A 21,665-nucleotide genomic window follows, 5' to 3' on the forward strand; every position below is an offset into this window, starting at 1 on the left:
GTTGTAGAGCTTTTTCATCGTAAAGAGATGATAATTTGTGCCAAAACTTTCAAAACCAAGTAAAGTAGTACATAGTTCTCAGTGGGAGAGGAGATTGTTATGTGAAAATCTAGACATTTATGAGTATTTTTAATGGGAATGTAATTTATGTTGGGTCATTCATGAGCAAAAAGGTAAGCAGGTTATGCACTCAGTTACAAAGTATGGTTTTGAGTTACCAGTACAGTGGGGTTCCGGAGTACCTCAGTAGGAAAAGCAAAGCACAGTATGCACTTGTATTCAAAATGCTTGTGGGTTACAGGCACAACTAATCTTAGAGAGAAAACTGTGCAAGTGGATGGATGTAGGAAAAACAAGAAACTTTGCAATCTATCAGTGGCCCAATAATCAGCAATTTTGTGAGACACACTCAGATAGACACACATTCTTCACACAACGCTAATCCTGCCAATACAGTTGTGACAAGGTTCTGGTATAAAATATATGTGCAAGTTAGATATAGATTGGTGTGGACATGATGGTGTCTGCTATTTCTTGAGCTGATGCTACTACTTATTAAGTGAAAACTGTATATTATGTGTCATGTACAAGAACACCATTGGGATTGTCAGTTTTTTATGCTGCTTGTAATGAAATGACTGAATGACTCATGAAAACAATTTTTGTATTTTTAATAGCTACTATGGATTGACCGTCTGGTTCCCCGACATGATCAAACATCTGCAGAACATCGAATATGCATCAAAGACCAGGGTATATTTACGTGAAAGAGTGGAGCATCTAACTTTCAACTTCACCCTTGAAAACCAGATACATCGGGACGGCATGTTCTTCAATGACAAGTAGGTTACATGTGAGATCGGGTGTGCCAGGGTGGTTCTGGACAAGTAGTGAGCCTGTCAGAGCCTGATCAGGAAAACTTCACCCAAAAGTGAGACAACTTTCCTCACAGAGGCAGATTGGCTACCATGCAAATCTTTATAGTTCCTGATAGGCTGTGACGTCTTTGGCAGTGCGATCAGAGGAGCTGTCAGCTACCTGTAGGGCAGAAACAAACTGACACTACAAAGAGGTGGACCATAAAAAATAAACATACAAATTACTCTGCTTTGAGATTGGTGGTTAAGGAAGCAGAAATAATAAAGGGGCTGTTCCACCTCAAAAGTGTTCACTTAACACTCAGCTCTGGTGTGACTGGCCATACTTACGGGTATAATATGAGTTACAAAGGAGAGTTAGCTGTTTGCAGTGGTGGCAAGCCAACGTTTGACTCTTAAGACTTCTTAGGGCACCTTTGTTAGTGGTGAAGAAACTAGACAGGAGGTAGTGATGTGGAACGTGGAATACTAAAACACAGTTCAGTAGAGAAAATCAAAATTGTTCAGGTTGAGCCAGTCTGGCTCAGAAAGTGTAATCAAAACCCAGAATGTAGTTGGAGTGCAATTCAAGGGCAAAGTATACATGATCAGGCATTCGTGTGCCCCATCAGAAGCAATACAACTTCCTTACCTACGCAATAATCAGAAGGAGTACACTATGAAACATGAACAACTCAGATGAAGTCCACCATCATACATATATAACTATATCAACCAGTCAGAAGTGGTGTGCCATCATACATATATTAAGAGATATACTAATACACAGGGGTGCATCATACATACAAGTGCATCATTTCGAACGGGTGCATCATGAAACATTCTCATGCACCAATTAGAAGTGGTATATCATTATGTATACTCTACTCTATATACCAGTCAGAAGTGTTGTCCCATCATATATTCAAAGGCAGATATCTGCGGTGATGGACCATTATAAACACCAGCATGGAGTAGTCTTTGGTTCCCGAAGTTCATATCTATAGATGTTCATTCTGATGTCTCAAAGCTCCCCTGCATGCTTAGCCATTTAGTGTCACATAGAGAGCGGGAATCTCCTATTTAAGTGATTTTAGGTCTAGGGTCAGGGGAAAACTGAAAGCATGAGCAAAAGAAAGTATATCTAACGACCTGTATTTCTTCTATAGTAGTTCAAAGTGCAAAGTGGTCTGACCACAGGTCTGACCACAGGTAAATCCAATCCCATCTGCGCCACACCCACATACACTAAAAAAACTATAATGAGAAAAAAAGCTCTTCAATTTCAGCTGCTGTTGTGTTGCGGGCTAGGATCACTCCTAAAAGCAGTCCACACATGTTTCAGTGGGTGAAAAAACAATTGTGAATCCACCTTTTTCAGGACCCAGCTATAATTAATTTTTCACTCTGGTTGATCAGTGGGAGATTATCTGAATTGATATATGGGTAATCAAGGGTCAGAACTACATCCCTCATTATGTTATTATTAATTTATTTTACAATTAAAGCTCCATTGCATGGAAACCCACAGCAAGATTACAGTGTGTTGGAAAACACATGCATCGACATGGCATATGTGCTATCACCAAACCTCTCACACAGAGCCCCCAAGCCTGTGCCCAAAACTCACTCCATAGAAGGAATACATCCGTGAGTCATAGAGAGCCACACATAGAGTAAACCTTATAGAGGCACTGATGAACTGAGAGTACCAGGTCTTCAGAGGTGTCTACGTGAGATACCCTCCTGCTCTCATCTGTATCACAATCGAATCAACTGCTTCTGGTGTACAACATGAAATCACATGCTTCCGGTGTACATGCACATGCTCTTTGTCTGATTATCAAGTGATCAAATCTGCTGAAACACTCACACCAATCTCGGAGGTCCATTTAATTTGTTTATTTAGATGTTTTGCTTTATCAAGTATCCATATACTGTTGTCATCCCAGGGGCAAATCAGTAAATGTAGTCTTTTACCCTATGAATTCCTTGGTCCTGCTTTGCTGATGTGCAAATTAAATGCTTGGGGATGAACCTCATAAATCTGAGCGTGCAGTGTTTTCTTTATAGAAAGAAAAAAACGTGGTTACGCAAAGTGGGGACACTCTGGATATGAGCAAAACAAAGTATCCCACATACATATGGCAGGTCTCTGTATGAACTGGTAGTGGAGAGCAAAAACAATTGTCCGGAGTGATTGCCAGTTGATCTAATTTTTGCCAAGATTTCACCCAACATCTTTCCACGGTACACTGTAGCAGATGAGGGCATTTTATCTTTGCACTGGCGCTCCATAGTCCAGGCTCACATTGAGTGACATTTGTTTGTGCCTGCAGGTTCATCGGCCTCAAGATGAAGTCAGTGACCTTTGAGGATACCCTGTTTGATGCCTGCTACTTCGAGGACATCACCTCCAGCAACACCTTCTTTAAGAACTGCTCCTTTATATCCACCGTCTTCTTTAACACAGGTGAGCCGGCCTCTTACGGCATTGCTATTCGGATTATTTACTTAGCACCCCTTCAAAATGTTGCATAGCCATTACATGCAACAGCCCCACAGGAGCATAGATACCAGATAATTACAAGGACAGTATTTGGAGTCAGCAGGTGGAGAACAAGACATTAATGTTTTTTGCGTAATACGTTTTTATTTTTTAAACATAGAATGCAATGGGACATTACTAGTTCCTATAGCATTTTCAGTGTATGTTACAGATTTGACATTGGACATGTTAGTCTGTTTATATATTTTATTATAATTTTCTTGGCATTTATAGATTTGTTTATTATTTTGGTCTGTGAACAAATTAATCAGCAAAAATGTAGTTTCCACATTTCTTTAACTGATAAATGAACACTCAACATTTCAGTGTCTGAGATGGTTTAGTGTACTGTGTAGCCAAATACAATAAAACTACACAACTGCCTGAAAACATTAGCAATGTGGACCTCTTATAACTTCCAACAAATCAATATGCATAGATTATTGACCTGGTGGTAATGAGTAGCTGCATGGAGAGACACTCAAAAGATTTCATTTCTGTATTATTCAGTTATTAAAACTAAATGCAGCTGGGGAAACAAGCTAGGGTTCTAAGTTATGAATGAAAGTATAGTAGGAAGGCGTTGGTGGCCCTCAGGGACAGTCATGCAAAAGTTTCAAAGTGAACGAAGTAGTGTTTGAAGATTATTGTGAAGACGTTAATGGCTCTAAATCAAGGATGTCCAACCTTTTCTATATTAACAGACAAGTTGCATTAGTAGCCATTGCATTCAGGAATACCTGTAGTAACCAGCTCTGTGCATCAGAGAAGGCCACTATCAATAATGTAAAAAAACACTTTATCAATTTCAATTTTTAATGACTCTGGATATCATAGCAGTGATATATGCAATGCCCCCAAGCACCTAAGAAAGAATATTAGTAATAATGCTCCCTGACACAGTATGAAATATTATTTAAATACAAGCATGCAAAATCAGCTTATCGTTTCCTCAGACATTTTTTGTTTAAATATACCCTTTTCAATTTTGAAAACCTACCTAGTTCAACTAAACAAAATCTTTTAATTTACTAGTTTTAGCTACACATGGGAGACCTACTCGCAGGTAGCTGGAGAGCCACCAAGTGCTCCCGAGCTACTTGTTGGAGAAGCATGATACAGATCTTAGTTGGAGAATGGTGCATTAAGAGTGGAATTTGAGAGTTGAAGTACCTGGAGGTAAATAAAGAGGAAGAGGAAACAAAGAGTCTCTTGGCACTAGTAAAGGGGTGCAGAATTTGTGACGGACGCTAAAACATGGAGGTATAAAATGAAATGCAATGTACAAGGTATGAAATGCATCTTAACTTTACGATAATTAGCTCATAGGAGGCCATGCTTACTGTGAGCTTGCAATGTCTGTAAAGCTGTTAGGTCTGCCTGGGGCACTTGAATAGGGTTCAGGAGGCAATGTCGAGGACTCTTCAATGAGTTTGGAAGAAATAGGATGGAGGAAGGCAATGCTGCTAACTGAGAGTTCAAAGAAGGGTGTTAGTGAAGGCCCAGGAAGAGTGGAAGGTGAGATGAGGTTGGGAATGTTGAGCAGGTTGGTAGAGCTGCCAGTCGAGGTAAGAAGAGAAAGAGAGAATCATGATGTGAGAGAATTAGACGCCTCTGTGGAGGCGTGGATCAGCCCAAGGTTAAATGTGTTGGCAAGCTGGGTAAATAGCAGTCCCATTCTAGACATCAGCATGTGACTGGCATTTCCAAAGCCCTCTCAGGGGTGAGGTAGGAAGATAAGTCTATGTTCCCCTCTACTCATTCAATTTTCTCTCTCCCTCTTGTTAGATCTGTTCGACTACAAGTTCATCGACAGCAGGATAGTCAACAGCTCCTTCTTACACAGCAAGGAGGGCTGCCAGCTCGACTTTAGCGACGACAATAATGCGTACATGATCTACTTTGTCAGCTTCCTGGGAACATTGGCTGTCTTGCCGGGTAACATCGTGTCTGCTCTGCTCATGGACAAAATTGGGCGGCTGAGGATGTTAGGTATGGCAAGGATGTTTCTGCATTCAAGGCTTGGGCATTTATATGCATGAGTGTGGGGTGAGGGCATGACATGCAGCTCACCTTCTGAGTCCATTGTATATGAAGGCCAATGTGCAGGTACCTATGAAGAAAGCATCCAAACTTGGTCTCTGAGCATCATTGTACAAGGGTAGACAGCAACTGTACTTAGGCACTGAGGGACGCAAAAACAGCACTGTCTATTATACCAAAAGGAACATGGATTTAATAATTAGTCAAGAACAGTAGTCCCTGAGGATTTTCTCTAGATGCTAAGTCTAAAGCTTATACATGCAGAAGAATTAAATGAAATGCAACCCATATAAATATTGATGCATTTGTTACAGAAAGGTACAGTGATACAAAAGTCCTGTATTTTGAAGCTGCAGCTAATATTTTACATGGTAAACAAACATAAAAGCGCACCGACTGTGCAGTGCAGTAGTTATGAGGTAGAGGTGACATATGCACATAATGGTCAGCAATGATAACCTAAGCTGAATAAGGACACAGGGAACTTCAAAGATAATGCCCGATGGGCTTGAAAACATGTTTTTTAAAGATCAGCCCATATTTGTAACAGTTGTCCTATTGGCAAACACCTGCAGTTCTCTTCAGGAGTAAGAAGCAACGTCACTTGGCTACCTGTAGACCTGCTTCACCATGCCTATGTGTATCAATGTAGCAGAACTTGCTACCATTCCAAAAACGTGTAACAGTAAGCGCAGGGTCAGTGGTTCTAGTGAAATAGTGGGCTACAGCATCAATAAATTAAGGTGCATTGAAAAAAAAGCAAGGCAAGTGATCCTCTGCGTGCCCTCGAATGGCACTGAGCTATGTCTCATAAAGCAAGGGTTGTTTTGGTGTTGATCACCATCAGATGAGAACACAGGGTCCTTAGTGAATCAATGAGCATCATTTGAGAAAAGCGAGTATGACTAGAATGACATATGGGTGCAGATATGAGGTCTCCAACCTCATCTGTGCGTTAAATTGTTCTTTTGCCCGCCTGATCACTGTTACGATCGAAGAATAAGTCCATCTGTCTTACATCTGCTTCAAAATATCTTCTTTGGGGCCAGTCCTAGCCTCTACTCTAGCCATTCAATATAGGTGGCTAGTCACTACCACCAGACAGAGACAATGATCCGCTCAGCTCTCACACTGATGGCCACAGCCCAGTGCACAAATTAAACATAAAATTGATAGACCTCTCAAACACCTTCTATACAAGACCTATAGAGTAGAACAGTGGTTCCCAACCTGTGGTCTGGGATCCCCAGGGGTCCGTAACACATTCCCAGGAGGTCTGCTAGCCTAGCCTTAGCCGGGAGGGAGGCACTTCTCTAGTTGGGGCATCTGACAAACGTGCAATTTGTAATACTTATTACTTCCTTTGTGCAGCAGTTTTAAAAGCACTGCAAAGCTTCTTATATAGCCAGCAGCTTTTGCGTCAAGATAATTCTAGTGATCTCCAGTTGGGAGGAGGAGTCTGGAACATGGCGGCCGGTTGAGTCCGGTCAGAAACTCACCCGACGCGGATCAAGCGGCTGTTGCGGAGGGTGCCGTGCGTTTGGGAATGATGGCGCGATAATGGAGGGGAGCGCTCCCCCCCTAATTTCTAGTTAAGGATTTTACCTCGTTACAGCGGATGCCGGCTCTTGTTGTGGCACATGGCGAGCTCCTGTGGGAAACAGCAGCCAGTGGGCTCTGGAATCAGCGCGCGGTTCGCTGGAGATTCTGCTGAAGGCAAAGGGGGCAGAGTAAGCCAAGTTGGTGCCTGTAGGGTTTTCCACAGGCAAGGAGGACGGCAGTGAAGTGGAAAAAAGGAGGAAGAGTTTGCCGCCAGAGGAAAGAAGGCAAGCCTCATAGTTTTTTGATGGAGTGTCAGTCCATGGGCTCAAGAGGTGAGCAGGGTAGTGGGATTGGGCCAGACCGGATGGTGACATATTAATAGAAAAGCATACTCGACGAGGCTGCAAGGAGAGTCACTTGATGGGGTCATTGGGTCCCTGCCGGGCACAGGAGGGCAGTTTTGACCGACTGAGCGCTGTAGAGTGCCCCAAACCCAGAATTACTGTAAAATGAAATAAACTTCGGATTTAGTCTGTGCCAAGTAAAGCCTCCCATCCTAAAAGTTTGAACTTGAGGAAAACTTCCTTAAATAAAGCAGTTGTGGAGTGTGATTGAAGACAAGAATCTGCCAATTAAGAACGTTAAGGGAATTACACCATCTCTAAAATCTTATTTTAAAATGTGTTCTGTTGTGATTGACTCTCTTCTTGAGAGTAAAAGAGAGACGATTGAAGTATCAGAGCATAGTGGTGAAGCCAGTGAGATGGTAGTGGAAAGGACGGCTTCAATGGAGTCAGTGGAGGGTACTCCCCCTGCCCCGTTAGTAATATCTAGGCCACACGATAGTATGGCGGGCTCAGGAGGTAGTCTCCTTAAGTATTTCAGATAGGGAGGCATGTGGAGGAGGGAGCGAAATACCAGCTATGCTCCAGAGAACTGAAGAGAAGACTGACCTAGATTCAGACTTAGGGGCTCTGACCCCTGGGTTAAAAGGTTAGGATTTGGTTCAAGAGACTCTCTCCCATTTGTCCCAAGAGATTAAAGATCAGTTTGAAATATCGGAGGCTAACCAAAATGGAATTCAACGTACCTGCTCTAATTTAGAAGTTAAAATTGAAAATCTGATGCAGCGAACCTTGGAATTGGATGCAGGGTTTCAGTCTCCGCAATCTGTGGTCCAGGAAAATTCACAGTCCAGGCTCGAGAGACATGAAAATAATTCAAGACGAAACAACGTCAGGATTTTGGGGGTAAAAGAGGGCCTGGAAGGTTCGGATATTAAAGCGTTTGTGATCAGTTTATTGAGAGATTCCTTCCCCCCTGATATTTGGATGGATAATCTGAAATCGGAAATACAGCGTGTACACAGGGACCCATTTAAACAACACCCAAGGAGGAAGAACCCCCGAAAGATTCTTGCAAATCTTCTTTCATATTCGGTGAAAGAGAAATTATTGAGTTTGGCCTTAAAATCTGGTACCCTACACGCATTAGGCGCATCCTTTAGGATTTGATCTGATATTTCCAAAGAAACTGCAGATAGGCAATGGGAGTTTGGGAGATGCTTGAGGAGATTGGGGTGTCGTGTAGGCTCTCATTATTCTAATGAGACTACTGGATTTTGAGTGGCAGAATCACCCGTGGTGTGGGAGACTAAGTCTAACCCACTGTGGGTGACACCTGTCGTTCCAATCCGGGTTTTGCTTCGGCTAACTAGCAGTGCCTCATCTCTACCCAAGGATAGGGATGACTGGGCAGCCGAGCGCATGACATACTTGGTTTCTCAGGGAAGCCGTGGTCACTCAAGTCTCATCCGTTTCTCTCAGTTACATTTAGTCTCATATATAAATGACAAACAGAGGCAGTATATGTTTCAATAATGAGCTTAATAAAACAACTGCATCTTAGATAGCAAAGCGTGAGCTGCAATAACCAGGACAACACAACATGAAAGTATTACCTTTGTGACGGGAAGAGTGAAGCATAAAAATAACGCTAACATATTGTTACTGTTGTCAATAGACTAACTCCTACCTAGGCTATGATAGAGCACAGCATGTTAAGCTCTAATTCTGTCCTTCAGGTTCCCCTGGGAAAACATCATCCCCCATACCTGAGCAAAGGCCTGTGGTCTGCATTAGCATCTGTAGCAATGCATTCGGCAATCAGCATACAGTTGGGGTTCTCTGGCTGGAATCTCCCTCTAACATGTAAGGGACAAGGAAGTGTTTTTATAACAACACAGCTGATGTTCTGGGAAAATGTCCCTACGTAAGGAGACTAAACTTCTACAATGTTCACTGACAATGTACTGTGCTGTATCCTTGGAAGAAGCACAGAGTGATCAAGAATGTCTTGTTTGAGAACAGAGTGCTGGCCTAGGCAAAAACAGTTAGATAAACAGAAAATAAAACAAGAACGTAAAAGTGGCTATTGTAACAATAATAAAATGAAGCTGAATAAAATATATCTAGGTTAAGGTGCACAGAGGCTTGGCCTAGTGTGTTAAAATAACGTGTATGGAGCTTATGGCTAAAATGGCTACACAACAGGGGGCTACAGCTCAGCTGGGGTTTCCCACTATAATTAAAGTTATGTGGAGAAATAAGATGCATAATTTTCTTGAGCCTGCAGGTTTGGAAACTTTTATTGCTCAGATAACTGAGGAGGGGCACCCTGGCAGCAGCTAAATGTTAAAGGTTAGGTGAGAAGTTAATCCGCGGTATGAAATACGATCCTTTCTTGGTGTGGGTTATTACAGTTTATTAGCGCATATCTGGACTCTCCAGGGACCCTGGAGTGTTTGTTAGATAGTTTGGCGGTGCCCCTTAAAAATAGCGGGATAATAAGATGGGGGCAGTTAACTGGGGATGAGTCCTCACAGAGCCGGGACTGCTGGAATCATAAGCCTCAAGGGTCCCTATCTAGATTTAAGTTCTACCAGGTTAAGGGGTGGCTTAAAAGTCAGGGAGGCCCGGGCCTAGAACCGACTCAACTGGAGCAGGATCTGCTGGTAGTGACCGACATAAAGAAAGAAGTTTCCCAATGGTATTGGCATCTATTGCTTAGAGTTGAGGCAGTGTCTCAACGCTGTATTAAAAATGGAGTGGATGCCTGCCAGCGGGAGAGTTGGAAAATGTTTGGCTGACGTCGTAGGCCACTTTGCATTCGATGATGAAAGTAGCCGTTTTAAGAAGAAATCATCTCTTCACTCTTCATAGGGCATATTGGACCCCAGAAAAGATGGCGAAGACAAAGAAAAGTAATGTGGCTTCGGAGTGTAAGCGGTGTGGTGGTAGAAGGGCAGACGATATACATATGTTTGCCATATCCATATGTTTGCCTCATGCCTGAAAATTCAGGATTTCTGGGTAGACATGGGTAAGACAATATCTAACTCCTTGGGTGTCGCGATTGAAGTAGCCCCTCGGTTGATTATATTTGGGGTATCAGTCAGTGATACGGATGCGCCTTCCCCCGAATCCTATGTGTCCTTTAACTAAGTTGAATCTCTATCAAAGAGGGTTGGTGTTGATTCTAATTCTACTGGCGAGAAGGGAAGTGAGTAAAAGTTGGGTTCAATCTTCTGCCCCTAATTGGAAGGATTGGAGAAGTTCTGTTCTTTTCTTTAAAGACATAGATAAAAGTCATGCGAGAAGGACTGGCAATCGGATATGGGCTCTCTTAAAGATCTGAGCCCAATGTCCAATGATTATTCACCTAGACCTGGCCAGGTCTGGAACTGGGTTTCACCCAAGGTTCTAGATGGTCAGGGGCTTCCTGCGCATCAGCATCTGAACTTAGCGCACCTGAATAAGCTTAATGGCGATGGAAAAATAAAATCTGAACAGCCAACGGGGAAAGCAGAATACTATACCGGTAGCACAGGAGGGGAAGAGTCGGGTTGGAACCAACATGTGACTGACAATGATGACCCTGAAATCATGTGTACTTACTCTATAAGAGACTTACTGATGTCTTGTGGATGCAGGGTTGCTGCTGATTGTTCATTTGTCACTGATTCGGTACCAACAACAATCACAACACTCTGGATTGAGTAGTGTAGTAGAGTTTTGAAGGATCATTTAAGTTAATCTAATTGCTCCTTGATACTATCAGCAAACGCTCTAAATTCAATGGCCTTCAAATAAAAAAAAAAAAGTGTTTAATGCCTGTGCTATTGCTCTCCTACATTTGTATATGTGTAGTACAAATGCTGAGTATAACCAGTTTATGCTCCCCAGAGATCTTCAAACATGCTTTACTCCTTTTTATGGTCTGACTTGACACCGCAACTGTTGCTAGACGATTATGTGAACTTGGCTAGAGAGGGCTTTGGCTGCGCTCACATGATGGGAGCCAAGAGTACATATTTTGTTTGGATAGAAGTTGCACATTGCTACAGAAAGGGGTATGCCCTCCACACAACTGTGATCATGTTGCTTATGTATCCAGCTGCCTAAGCTTGAACTTTCAGGGGCACACACACGACACTGGGATGCTAGTAACATGTCTCAGATAACTAGATAATCAATGTTGTTTTTCTCTGGCAGCAGCACAGATGGGAGGAAAGTAGTCATTTACCAACATGGATTTTTAAATCCGGCTTGACAGTGCAACCGTCACCTAACCTTCTAACCTACACCAATCTTATTTTACAGTTCTTTGCTTTCACACAAATACATATCTATTCCTGTGCTATTTACTTGTAATGCTTCACAATACCATGCACCATTAATTCAAGCCAGACCAATGATTGTTATGGTCCGGCTTGACAGAGTAACCGTCACAAGACATTTATGTCAGTATCACCAGAGAGGGGCTTTGGCTCTGCCCACATGGTGGGAGCCAGATGTCAACGTTGTGAGAGTCAGATGCTGTGTGCTTCACGAAACATGCTTGCCCTCTATGTAGCTGTGACCATTTTGTTGATTTATCCAGCTGCCTTAGCATGAATTTTCAGGGTCACACCCATTACATTGGAGTACTATTAAACTGTCTTAGATAGCTATATAATTTATGTTGTTTTTCACTGGCAACAGTACACATGAGAGGAGGGAAGTCATTAACCCAGATGGATTTTTAGTTCCGGCTTGAAGAGTACAACGGTTACCTAACCTTTTAACATTTACCAATATTACTCTACAGTGCTTTGTTCAACACAAATACATATCTATTCCCATGCTATTGTTTACTTATAATGCTTCGCATTACACTACAACGTTCATTTAAAGCCAGACCTATTGGCTAAGCCAATGCTTGTTTTCATGTAAGGTCAAAGTTGTCACATTAATCTTGACATCTTTATATCAAGATAGTAATTGCTAACACCCCAGGAATACCAGTTTATGACACACAGCAACATTTTACATTTTCAGAAATGCTCTGGGAAGGATTGGAATTCACAAATGTACTTTCCTGTCTTCCTATAAATTGCTGTGGGGGTCAACTCAATGTCATAATTGGGCATCTAGAGACCACAATACTGATTTCCTTGTATCACACATGTTATTTCTTGGTATACTATCTAACAACTTTTTGTCAATCTGGCAAGCACAAATATGCATCAACTGAACTAAAGTTGGTGTGGCTTGAGTAGCTGCAGAAGTTTAGTTTGATTAAGTACACTATCAGTAAAATGTAATTTCTATTTCTATACTTTCTTCTCTTGATGGACATTTCTTAAAGTAAATAGTCTCCAAATATACTGGAGGGATAAACAACTAATTTATGTCAGTGATTTTACTAGTGTGTTTCCTTGTTCAGTCCCAGGTGCCCAGGTTCTAAAGTAATTTATGTGATCAGAGGCAAATGGGACAAATGTGAGCTCTGCTGCCTGAAGAGTCTGTACAGTACTGAGAGTTGAGAAACATGATTAAACATTTATTCATTCAATGCAGTTCCTTTGTTTAAAAAGGAATATATTTGTTGGAAGAGGGAATGGTGGCAGAGGAAAGTAAAAGTGGCGAAGAGAAAAAAGTGACCATGGCACTCAAATGATACACAATGTAAATAACGGCACACACACATCAAGAGTTTCTTGAATATATAAAAATATGCAAGTACCTATGTATTTCAAATACGATTTCATATATACTCAATAATCTTTAATAAGGGTCAGTCTTTTCAGTTAGTGTGTACATTCCAATCCCAGTAGTCAGAATCAGACTAGTTCATCTGGAGAAAATAAACAATTGTAGTAGCCACTAGTCATAATATTGCCAAAGCAATCACAAAATCACTGAACCCCTAAGATTGCGTCAAAGAGGCTGTATATGGCTTTATAAAGCCATTGAAAAAAAAAAAATCAATGATGTCTAAATGGATTGCCCAAACTGAGGATCAGAAGGGCATCAGCAAACAAGTGCAGTAAATGAAGGTATTTGCATTTGGATGAGCACCAGCATCCATCCTGAATGGCGGTAGAACTAATATTTGCTCCATTCCGAACACCTGTTTTGTGGTGGTTCTGGTTCTATAGTCAGCATTTTTAATTTTTGAACTTTGCTACGGCAAAGTGACTGCGTAATCTGAATATTTATTATCTTATAAACTTGGTATTTGTCTTGATAGAAACAGAGCCCAGAATTAAACCATATTGATCTCACCCTTATCTAAACACTTCAGTTTAAGCCATTTATATAGTTCTAATCTTTGGTGGCACAATGATGTCTAGGAATGATTGATCCAAAATGGCACTAGAACTGAAAAATTAAGCCAAGTGCTAATTTAGGCTGTCGCCTGAAAATAAAACTTTTGTCATGAAATAGTCTAAGATAGTGCCTTAAGGTAAGGATTCGTTATCCCGATCTGAGATGGCATCTCTAGTTGAAACACTTGTCATGCACTAATGTCTGTTATTTTCCCATGGTTCTCCCTGTCACAGCTGGTTCCAGTGTCATGTCCTGCATCAGCTGCTTCTTCCTGTCTTTTGGGAACAGCGAATCGGCCATGATTGCCCTGCTTTGCCTCTTTGGGGGAGTCAGCATCGCCTCGTGGAACGCTCTCGATGTGCTGACAGTGGAGCTCTACCCTTCAGATAAAAGGTACACCTATTCACTCATCTCAGTGCTGAAGCATTGTAAGAAATTCAAGAATTAATGAACAAATTAAAGAGCAGGGAAGTTCGCGAATTCTAACCATTAGAGATGTTTGTATTTTACAAGTGAGGAAAAGATAAGTAACTTTATCAGCCCAGTAATAACAGATACAAAATGTAAATACCTCTAAGTCTAAACCAGTGGCTGGTACGTACTTCACAAATCCTCAGTTGGGAAAGGCAGGCAGTCTTGCTACATTATGGCAAATGCCTGCCAAATTCATTGGTGCAAGTCAGTGTGGCTTAACACACCAGGAACCCCTCAGGCCACGAAGCACAGGAGAAAGCCTCATGAACACTTACCCAGTAAGTCAGGTTTCATTGTCAAGAGATCGGATGGCGTTCTGCCGTGGAGCGCGTTACATACTGCAATTATGAGCCCTGAAGAAGTCCGTTTGGACGAAACGCGTTGGCTATGATGGATTAGATATTGTCATTGCGGGTATAAATAAAGAACAAAAAGTTTTCATAAGAACTCTATTGAATTATGTGATTTTTGAAGAATTGTGATAATTTTGTGGATATCAATGGACACTTCGATGTGCTGGGTCTCCTTTTCAATGTTATGAGCCCATGGCTATTTGAGGTCTAGGGGGTTGGCCCTCACGACCTGTGCACCAAAAAGTGCCATAAATTGCATATATATAATAAAGGAAGAAGGTGCGGTTTCAATTCACCTTGATCCCCATTTTTTTTAAAGAAACTTACCCAGTGGTGTAAAGAAACTTGAGGGGGGCCCCCTGCAAAGTACATGGAGGTGCCCCCCTCTGAACTCACTCTGAAGCTCTCAGGCCAGGGTACTGCGATGAGGGGCCCCCCCTGACCTCAGGCTCCCTCCCCCCGCACTGCAGGGACTGCGGGGGCCTTTGTTGTGCCAGTGCACTTACCTTACTTAATGTTTCTATTTTCATCCACTCGATTTGTGTAACTCACACAGAAATATTTATCTTAGGGAATTTCAGAATTTCAACCCTATGATAACAATGAGAATGGATGTGAAGAGAGCACTCTCAACAATCGTTTGTTGATTATAGGGGAAGGAAATGAGTGTCTGAGATGGGTTTATAGATACCTATAACGAGGGTTCCTCTCATAACTCCCTGAGGCCCTGCTCCAGTTCCGAAGGCAGTCAACAACAGGCGTTGTGGAGGAACAAGTGCATATTTCAGGACTTTTTTAAAGGAATGAAAGAGAAGAAGTACTAAACATCCAGGATGTTTGCTAAAATGGCAAGTATTGGCAAAGCCACTAAGGGCTGGCGTTGATCACCAGCTTGTCATAGCCTTTTCAAAACGTTTATTGTTGGGGACGCTTCTTAGACCTTTGACAAACAAAATAATTGGCTAAACTGAAAAAATATTTTTTGGTCATAAAAAAATATATATTTGCATAGCAGTCCCTAGCACCTAAGTGAACTACTTGTGAAGGGGCTGAATTTCAGTGCAGTTCACCAGCAGCTGAAGTGGGCTAACTCATGGCACATGCTGTATGTTGAAGTGGGAGGAAGAAAAATGTGAATGACACAATAATAAACCAATGGATGAAGAGGGCTGGCTGAAATCCCCACAAGTATGTGTATTATTATACAGATACATTTAGTAAAATCAAAATGTTTTGGGTAAAAGAAGTCCTAGACTAGGAGGTTTAGCCAGTGCATCTTCTGTCACCTGTTTCAACATGGCATAAGTGAGGATATCCTGCTGTGATGGTAGCAGACTGTAAAGGTTGGGGTTGGTCGTGGAGCCTAATTTATTATTGCATAGACGGAGGGTAGTGCACTTGTTAGGAATTTGTAAGTTACGCATAGGATCTATAATTACATCTTGGCTCCAAACAAGGTCCAGTGATGTTCTTGTAACACTTGGGATGTCAGGTACTTTCTCTAATTGTAATGGCGAGGGGGGTGACAATCTGCACATTTTAGTCATCTGAATAGGTAGATCAAAGATTTTATAGTGGTAATCGATATTCTAATGTATCCTTTCCAACCACACAGAAAAACTACAGTGCCATCTGCAGAGCCACTGTATTAGGAGCTCCTCTGACTACGCGCTGTAGTCCATCAGAGTACACTTCCCCTCTGCCCTTCCAGGACGGAGTTCGGTTCACCATTAAATAGGACCCCAGATTGCAGCTATAATAAATTAGCTGTTTGTGTTTATGGTCCAATAAGTGATATTATCACACACACATATTTTAGAAAGGAAAGTGTAAATTAATCCCAATTTCTCTGTTATATTTTACTGATGTGGAATATTGGAACACCCATATTAGAGCTTTTTAAAGTAATCCACATGCATTCAGTTGGGTTTAATGTTTCTAATATGTTAGCTACTTGAAAGAGAAGATTGGGAACCTCTTCTCTTGGTTGGCTAGAACGCTGTTATATAAAGTATACTCCACAAATTGCTGGGCAGTTAGCATCTTAAAAAAAGTAGAAATCGCACTTTCACTGTTCAACACTTGTTTACCAAACAGACCACATAGTATACAGCGCTCCGTTGCTCACTAGCTAGGTTGCTATATAAATACGTTCATAAATATTGTCTGTGCCATTGTTATTATCTAAGGAAGATAATAGCTCTTAATTATGCACTGCTGCAGTAATGGGTCTGAGCTGCAGATGCTGTGAATGGAGGTGGTGAGGGATAATTTGCAGCCATTGTTGCCCAGCTTGTAAGGGCAATAATGATATTTTTACCCCTAGATCCAAAAGAGAATGGGCTATGGAAAACTGTGGCTCCCTGACCCACAAGGCATCCCCAGCTTTCTTTAACGGAAGCCGCTAACAGTACTGTGTATCAAAAATTTCACCTCTTGCATTCTTGAGGGTAAAAGTAAGCCAGAATTCCTCAGAGCAGCATTAAAAATGTAACATATCAGTTTAAAAAAAAAATCATTTTACTTTATTGTTGCACTTTAAATTCCGCCTCAGAGAAGCAATGGATGGAGATGCACAAGGTGGCAGCCAGGGCCAGGCTGCAAAACAAAATCAGCCTTGGCAAAATGTTCTAACCTGCCTCACGCTGCAGGAGGTTGTGACTAGAAAGGGGCCATTGACCCAAGGTGGGTCACGGGAGTCCTTCAAGCTCTGGAATCAGCACCCAACCCTAGGCCTACCGAAGAAAGGCCAGAGCAGCGGATTAGCAACTCTGGGCCTGATGGCGGTGACAGAGGCTTTTACAGAAAGAGAGAGAAAGCCCGAAGGTCCAAGAGGAGGTGATTTCCCTTGTTCAGGTGTGATGGATTTGCCAAGTGTGGTAACTACATTGCATTCTGCTGAATAATGTAGTGCTTTTTAAGCCCCAAAGGATTGCAACTGCCTCCAAATTTGCTTTGGGTTATTGGGTGCCCATTCGGAATGGTTGGTGGACAAGGGTGTTGGTTGTAGAATGACCTACTTGGGAGGTGTTGTTTCAGGGGTTGGTGAGGTTCATATGGTTTTGAGCCATGCTCTAAACATTGTTCAGCAGTATCACTGCACTTAAGCATGCTGAGAAGGCTGCAAGAGTACAGGCATTCTCCTAACGGGACACTCACCATCTTTAGGTTGTTGTGTATCATACAGTAGCAGCCACCGCTGGTGTCCCAAGGAACTATACAATATGGGTCTAGCCTGGAGTGTCTGAAACCTGATCTATGGCAATATGATTAGGATTAGGAAAGCAGAGAACACTATGTGAAGTTCACCTAGGGGTAGCAGAAGGCATGGTGGCATGGTTGATCAAACGGAGAATACTATACGAGTCCACCAATAGGTGGCACAAGCAGGAGCTTGGTGGCATGGTTAAGTAAAACAAAACAAACAGGTTAGAGGTGCCTACCTAGTCCATCCTCCAACCAAACATATGTATACAACAACAAGACAAGGCAGAAAAATAAGTATGAAAAAGTTTCACCCTTAGGAAAGTAGCAATATTGTTAAAATCAATATTATTAATTCTGCCGAAGCTGCAAGAGCTAGAATATGTTGTGTACATCCCTACTTACCAGACCTATGTGTTTCATTCTGAATGCAGAGAATATCTGGCTAGGAGAGGTACAATCTCCTCGTATGATGCTTTTGTGCCTTGGGGTATTAGAAATAGATTAACATGGGAAACTACCACTATTGGATAAAGATAGGTTCCTTTCAGAGATAGATATGTGCATATATAATATGGAATTGCAGTGATAAGGGCATAAGCAACATTACTTCTGTTTTTAGTCATGGTTACGTAGCCAGAGAATACTGTGTGAAGTACATCCATGAGACAGAAATGCAGACCCTGGTGACATTGTGAGGTATACTGGAAAGTACTACAATGAGTCCATCCAGGAACAATGGGCCAAACTCTGGTTTCAAGGTTAACCAACCAAAGAATACCATGGGGGTCAGTCCACGAAGATAAGAGGAGCAACTATATTACAACCCGCTCCAATGTAAGCTCTGACAAGACCATTCAGGAGCAGAAGGAAGCACATCATAGGAAGGGGCATTATGCATAGCACCTTGAATCCGTGGGCTGTGAGGCCTACTGAGGAGACGTGTTACCCACAGTCTGGGTGGAATTATGGAGAATGAATAGGGAGGGTCCGATCAGTGATGCTATGTAAGGAATGCGTCAAATTCAATGAATGAGGGTTGGTAAGGATGGCCGAGGGTAATAGAATGATGGGAAAAAGTTAAAAGGGGAATGGCTTCTAGCCATTCCATAAGTCTTGTCTGGCCCTAGCAGCCCAAAAGAAGGAAGAGACCACCGGAAGAAGGCCTTAAAAGTACCATTACCTGAACCAGGACACCCTGCAAGGCGAGGTAAAGCACGTTACCCTGCAGTGTTACAGCTCACAAGAGAGCCAATGAAAAGGCGCAAGGGGATAGAATGCAGTGAGGTCAGGTGCAGTGTCGAAGCAGGAAAGGGACTGGACACAAAGGAGTTGGGATCTATCATCCTGCAAGACAGGTTAAAATGCAATTACCTCTAAATCATTGGTAATCAGTGCAAAGTAACAGGATAAATTAATTTTTCAATTTAACATGACAATCTTAGCACGTAGATCTGCACTCATTATGTGCCCAAATGAGGTGATGTTGGTGCAATTTTTCACAATTTACGCCTAGTCTTCTGCTTCTACAGAAAGGCATGTCTGGTAGAGTCCATGGGATGTGGCACCATAATATAGTTATCAGAATAGTGTCTGATATAAATATTGTATCCTAGATATCATATTCAAATATTTTGCCACAGTGGAGATATAAATAGAAAATCTACATCCAAAGGAACAATATTTTTGTAAACAATATTTAGACCACAATAATAATATCAGATTATTCTCCCAAATATTATATATTTACATACAATTGACAATGCACCACAAAGGAGTGAGAGTGAGTTTTATGTGCCATCATATGAAACTTGGGCCTATAATGGCATGGTTCACAGGGTTCATAACTAACAGTAGTTATTGCATGCAGGGTCAGCAATTATGCTTGCTTGAGATCTTCAGTAAACGGGGAAGTGTCTCGTAACACTCTAAGGTTAGAGAGAGGAAAGATGCAGAAGGTTTGCTGATACACCCTCCCCATAGCAACAACACAGCAAATACAGTGAACCGAAACAATGGTTTATCAAATGTTGATTGTCAATAGCCTCAGAAAGTGTCTCTTTTTGTTAAATGAAAACAAACCTCACCAACGGTTTGCGGCATGCTTCATTATAGTCTTGTATGTACATCCTAGGTGGATGGTTTGTTGGGATGTGCTCTACCAATGTCTGGAGCACTTGATATCATTAAGAGGGATCATATATGATAATCAAAAGGAAAAACAATTATATAGAGCCTCACTAATGAGTGCCTATAATCAGGGTAGCTCTGCTAAGATAAAAAAAATATATAAAAACTAGGATGTCACTGGTTGTAAATTGTCCCTAAACCCTTTAGTTGACATGTTTCAGTCAGGCAATTAAGCCACTTGATGTCAGTGGTCTTACTCAGGGCTCGAAGTTTGAACAGGGGAGTTATCCTCTGCCACTGCATCAGCTTTGCAGTAACTTTGCATCAACTTCTCCCTCTCCAGTTCTCCTCTTGCATGTAATTATGTAGGCATGGATAGTCAACATGTTACAGGCTTAGCATCTGTACTTTGAAAGAAGGGAAGAGATCAAGTTTGAAAGTAGCAACACAGCATAAATTCAGACAGTAAAATAAAAGATGGACACACCATGAGCCACATTGTGTTTGCCAGAAACTTCAAATATGCCTTTGCAGTCATATGTGACAGAACTTTAAAGTAAATAAATGAGTCATTGAGGTCCAGTGATGTTTTCAAAGGATTTTATCTTGGGGAAAAAAGCGAGACACATTCAAGCGCCATTCCCAGAAGAAAGTGGTTCTGATTTGACATCTATTTCTGTTGTTTATTTTGGTTATTTTTTCACTAGCATTATTTAAAATTATCAATCGGCTTCCAATGCTCCCCATGTATTATTATAACAATAATGGTCACATTATTATGTTTTGGAGCAGAAATATTTGCCTCTCTATGAATGCTGTATGCTCATTTGTTTAATTTACAGGTCTTCTTTCATAACTATATTTCTTGTTTTTCCTTTTTGACAGGACAACAGCCTTTGGATTCCTCAATGCTCTCTGCAAACTTGCAGCTGTTCTGGGTATTAGCATCTTCACCTCCTTCGTAGGGGTGACCAAAGCTGTCCCCATCCTGTTGGCGTCAGTGGCCCTTGCGGTGGGCAGCTCCCTGGCTCTCAAGCTGCCAGAAACCCGGGGCCAGGTGCTCCAGTGAAAACCAGTTTGCGGGTGGAGGGAAAATAGATTTGTAGACACTGTGAAATGTCTTTTGTTTTCGTTCACAGCCGATCCCATCCCGCCCTCCTCTGCCATCTCTGTCTCTACACGCCCCCCAACAGTTTTCAGTCAAATTGTGTGTGTGATACTGCCTCTTTGGAGATGTCCTTTCTGAAGGAGGGAGTGGTGAAAACCGAGTAACCTTTTAGCATTCCACTGAACTGGAAGGCAGGAAATATTCTAGTGTCCCAGTTAAGCAATAAGGGAGCAGAATGGCGTGAGTAGAGGGGATGTTAATGGAAACAGGTTGGGATCCTAATAAAAAACAGCCCTGCTTCCTCAAAGCCTACTACATTGTACTAAAGCACCAACTCTCCCCCTCACTCTGTTTAGTTCTGTTGTATCCTATATGGCCATTTATAGAGGGCATCGTACCCGCTGTATAGGGTCTCTTGGTGCTGTAGATGCGAGAGCAAATGAGGCTGATATTTAAACAGATTGGTGACTAGCCAAGTTGACACATGGGGCCTGATTACAACTTTGGCAGAGGGGGTTAATCCGTCCTAAGTGTGACGGATATCCCACCCGCCGTATTACGAGTCCATTATATCCTATGGAACTCGTAATACGGTGGGCGGAATATTCGTCACATTTGGGACGGATTAACCCCCTCTGCCAAAGTTGTAATCAGGCCCTAAATGTCTAAATTCTTGACTGGCAACTCGGTTTGAGGTGTGTGCCATATAATTGGCCTTTTAATTTTGCTGTTTTTCTATGGAAAGTCTCTCAT

The 21,665-nt window shown here is 41.9% G+C and overlaps 1 protein-coding gene across 1 annotated transcript in view; it reads left to right on the forward strand.

The window, feature by feature from the left end:
• The window catches only part of SV2A (synaptic vesicle glycoprotein 2A), a 205,877-nt gene extending 184,883 nt beyond the window's left edge, over positions 1-20,994 (forward strand). The window contains exons 9-13 of the mRNA XM_069218238.1: positions 678-842; positions 3,197-3,330; positions 5,194-5,397; positions 13,877-14,036; positions 20,690-20,994. Coding sequence (XP_069074339.1) covers positions 678-842; positions 3,197-3,330; positions 5,194-5,397; positions 13,877-14,036; positions 20,690-20,873 — 847 coding nt within the window. The 3' untranslated portion in view covers positions 20,874-20,994. The remainder of the gene's footprint in view (positions 1-677; positions 843-3,196; positions 3,331-5,193; positions 5,398-13,876; positions 14,037-20,689) is intronic.
• Positions 20,995-21,665: the final 671 nt, after the last annotated feature.

This window comes from Pleurodeles waltl, chromosome 12 (assembly GCF_031143425.1).
Source record: "Pleurodeles waltl isolate 20211129_DDA chromosome 12, aPleWal1.hap1.20221129, whole genome shotgun sequence".
In the NCBI taxonomy this organism is placed as follows: Eukaryota; Metazoa; Chordata; class Amphibia; order Caudata; family Salamandridae; genus Pleurodeles; species Pleurodeles waltl.